The sequence below is a fragment of the Dreissena polymorpha genome, chromosome 4 (genome assembly GCF_020536995.1).
Source record: "Dreissena polymorpha isolate Duluth1 chromosome 4, UMN_Dpol_1.0, whole genome shotgun sequence".
In the NCBI taxonomy this organism is placed as follows: domain Eukaryota; kingdom Metazoa; phylum Mollusca; class Bivalvia; order Myida; family Dreissenidae; genus Dreissena; species Dreissena polymorpha.
The window spans coordinates 72,707,257-72,711,454 of record NC_068358.1 but is presented as its reverse complement, the minus strand read 5'-3'; the positions used below and the strand labels follow the sequence as shown (position 1 = coordinate 72,711,454).

At 41.8% G+C, this 4,198-nt stretch overlaps 1 protein-coding gene across 1 annotated transcript; it reads right to left on the bottom strand.

Annotated features, from left to right (window-relative positions):
- Positions 1 to 2,908: 2,908 nt before the first annotated feature.
- LOC127878505 (zinc finger protein Pegasus-like) lies at positions 2,909 to 3,466 on the bottom strand. Its single transcript, XM_052425034.1, has one exon. It carries the CDS (start codon positions 3,464 to 3,466, stop codon positions 2,909 to 2,911), a length of 558 nt encoding a protein of 185 aa, XP_052280994.1.
- Positions 3,467 to 4,198: the final 732 nt, after the last annotated feature.

Sequence of the window (4,198 nt, the reverse complement as noted above, 5' to 3'; positions counted from 1 at the left end):
CTTACCAAAAAGACATTGTATTTAACATACATTTTGGTACTGATTTAAGAAAATTCAATCATTATAAATTGATTTTGACACCTTAAAAAGAAAACATAAATTATTTAATTAAGTTTGGTGTCTTTATACAATGGAATATATTGCAATGGGTATTAAATGTTTATTGAAGTCTGAATCAGCCCCCCCGTCAAACTTCCACGAGGAGTTCTTTGTAAATGGGCGGGGGGCCCCGTCAAACCCCCATTGGGGTTCATTGAAAATGGGAGTTTGACTGGGTTCCCCGTCAAACCTCCCACGGGGGACCCGTCTAACCTCCCACTGGAGTTTAATGGAAATGGGAGTTTGGCGGGAGCTCCCGTAAAAACCCACGGTGGAAGAAAATCTACAAACACTTTATTTTCTTATTTAAGTACATATTTTTTACAATTATGACTTGAGCATGTGTATTTGTAAACATTGGAACAGAAAACAAAGCATTATATTTAAATTATTTTTTTTTTAAATATAGGTAAAATTCTCCTGTCTGGAAAAATCACCCGTGGGAGAATTGCAATTCTTAACGGGGGAGCCAAAACCCCGTTGAAATTCCACGGGATATGGAAACTTTATCATCAAATAACTCTTTTTTCCAAAAACATTTTAACTCTTTTTTTTTCAAATATATGTATGTACTCATTGTCCCCTACAAATATGCAAAATTTCATAACAATTGTTCAATAAATGAAAAAAAATAAGTTTGCAAATAATCTGGATTTGCAAACTTAATCTGGATACTGTTTTAAGCATATAATTAAAAGAAAAAGTGCATTTAATGCACATTTCATAAAACAGTAATTGCATTGTATTTTTCTGCATTTAGTGTGCGTTCAATACACTTAAAAATGGAGACAAGACACACTTTTAACAGAAAGAATGTATTTTTTCAGCATTTTCCAGCATTAATAATCTTCTAGTATATTTTTTATCATCACAAATACACTTTACTAGGAAATCAGTATGTTAACCCTTTCCCACTCAGAGCTAAAGTGGAAATTGCTATGTGAAAACAACATAAAACCAGAACAGCTTGCGAGTAACTCACAGTCTGTTCTGGTTTTATGCTGTTTGCTGCCCATCAGTATCTAACGAATGGAGATGAAGCCTTAAAAACTTGAATTTAATATAAATAATAGTTAATAAAATTTATACAGTACCTAATGAGTAGCAATAGGCCTAATATGGTATTCTTGTGGTAGAAATAATGCATTTTGTATAATACAACACACCTGTCGATAATGTAACGTGTCTACCGTTCCTTCGGGATATATATATAATGGCTTTTCCTTGGGCTTTCCTTAGCCGTGTGATTTGATAAACACATAATATAATTTGCCTCTATATAAGCCGGTTCCGTATGCCCTGTGCGACTTGGATTGCTTTGATCACTTGGGTTGACTTGGGTCGACTTGGGTCGACTCGGGTTGACTTGGGTTGACTTGGGTTGACTTGGGTTGACTTGGGTTGACTTGGGTTGACTTGGGTCCACTTGGGTAGACTTGGGTTGACTTGGGTCGACTTAGGTCGAATTCGGTTGACTTGGGTCGGCTTGGTGTGTCTTGGGTCGACTTGGGTTGACTTGGGTCGACTTGGGTTGACTTGGGTCAACTTGGGTCGACTTGGGTTGACTTGGGTCGACTTGGTGTGTCTTGGGTCGACTTGGGTTGACTTGGGTCGACTTGGGTCGTCTTGGGTGACTTGGGTCACCTCGGGTGTCGTACACCTATAGCAACGAGTCTGCAGTGTCTCCCCTCTGCGTTACGCAAGGAAGACAATCAATGTCCCCCCTCTGCGTTATGCAAGGAAGACAATCGGTCAGTGTTGTACAAGCGACAATCAGTAGCTTGACAGACTCAGGCTGACCTACGAGACCTGACACGTGTACTAACTGGAATGAAAACTTGTGATCCGGACTTATGTATGAGTCTCAAGCTACCCAGCAAGCTATGGTATGTTATGCGTAAAGTTGATTGGGCCACCCCCACTCAAACAGCATCCAAAGTCACAGAGATGTCCCTTGCTCAGGCTGACCTAAGAGACCAGAAACGTGTACTGTCTTATATTACCAAAGGAGACCTGTGCCCGGACTAATATATGAGTCTCAAGCTTGCCTGGGTCACCCCCACTCAATAGGCATCCAAAGTCACAGATACTTCCAATGGTATTTGGTCTCTAACGTATTAAACGTTGTGTTCTGTTCGACGATCGAACGCAGACTGCTCGCTCCCCATAAGAGCAGCGCTTTATATAATGATATATATACCACGTGACCCGCTTGCTAAAGACATCACCCTACTATTTCATGTTAACACAACCCTACCGTTTCAAACAGTAATTGTATAATACTGTGGCTATGTTATGAAATACATATTGTGCATCTTAATAACCGACTTGTATTATTAAATCATCAAATTATGTACATAAAAATACAATGATCAATCCAAAATACACACGCTATTTGCGTGGAACGTACCGAATAGTCGAATGCTTGTTCGCGGGAAATGTACTTTCGTTTTGGTGTAAATAATAGGAAAGAACTCAAAGAATAATGAACCTAAAGGAGAAAGTACCGGCAAAAATCGTCACACTACCCACGCCTCCGATTTCAAGCGTCCCACTTACAATACTTTATATCTAAAAGTAAAACAAATGTGTCAATAACATCTTTAATTGACGAACCACGTACTACTTCCAGTAGTAATACAGAAACAATCGTACACAACAAAAACATGAGATTTTAAGTTCAAAAATGACTAGTATCCTGTTGAGTAAAATGATCAAAACAACATGAATGTGACCTGATGAAACAATGAACACGAAACAGTAACAATAAACTATACAGCTAACTCTAACAGTTCTAAATGTGTCTCAGTCATTTGGCAGTATGCCCCATGGTTATGTGGATATAGAAACCCATCGCGTCATGGCATGTTTCACCGCAGACATTACATCTCATAGGATTGTCGAAACAATGGCAACCCTTGTGTACGAACATCATGGCCTGGTTGCCGAAGGTGATATCGCACACATCGCATTTGTTTACCCTAGGTTCGTCTGTCTGGGTCTGTACGTTACAGCAAACCACCGTGGGGACCTGTCTTCTCATCGAACTATGGTCTGGAGCGGCAGTTTCAAGTGGGCGATCACAGCTGACCTCGTTTCCCATGCAGGAGCTGCATGCCTTCTCCACGGTCAGATGCGGCTTCTTAGGAGCCATGACTGGTTCTGGCGCCGTCCGTTTCCTGATTATTCTTCCTACGTTAAAATCTATGCAAGGTTCTTCCTCTACACCAACTTCGGGGTCGCTATCCAATTCCCTTTCAATACCAGTGATCTCGGATTCAAGTTTTAGTCTAGCATTTTCTAGCTTGACATGCTCAAGTTCGGCTCTTATCCTATCCAAGTCGCTTTGTTCTTGATGTGAAGCCATCGTGAGGCTGAGTCGGGATGCTTTAAAGGTCGTCCCAATATATCCCACCGCTGCCACCAATTTTTTGTAACGTGTCTACCGTTCCTTCGGGATATATATATAATGGCTTTTCCTTGGGCTTTCCTTAGCCGTGTGATTTGATAAACAAATAATATAATTTGCCTCTATATAAGCCGGTTCCGAATGCCCTGTGCGACTTGGATTGCTTTGATCACTTGGGTTGACTTGGGTCGACTTGGGTTGACTTGGGTTGACTTGGGTCCACTTGGGTAGACTTGGGTTGACTTGGGTCGACTTGGGTCGACTTAGGTCGACTTGGGTTGACTTGGGTCGACTTGGTGTGTCTTGGGTCGACTTGGGTTGACTTGGGTCGACTTGGTGTGTCTTGGGTCGACTTGGGTTGACTTGGTTCGACTTGGGTCGTCTTGGGTGACTTGGGTCACCTCGGGTGTCTTATACCTATAGCAACGAGTCTGCAGTGTCTCCCCTCTGCCTTACGCAAGGAAGACCATCAATGACCCCCCTCTGCGTTATGCAAGGAAGACAATCGATCAGTGTTGTACAAGCGACAATCAGTAGCTTGACAGACTCAGGCTGACCTACGAGACCTGACACGTGTACTAACTGGAATGAAAACCTGTGATCCGGACTTATGTATGAGTCTCAAGCTACCCAGCAAGCTATGGTATGTTATGCGTAAAGTTGCTTGGGTCACCCCCACTCAAACAGCAT

What these genes read in the sequence shown, in the direction of transcription:
- LOC127878505 (XM_052425034.1), bottom strand. Translation starts at nt 3,466, where the DNA reads ATGGCTTCACATCAAGAACAAAGCGACTTGGATAGGATAAGAGCCGAA.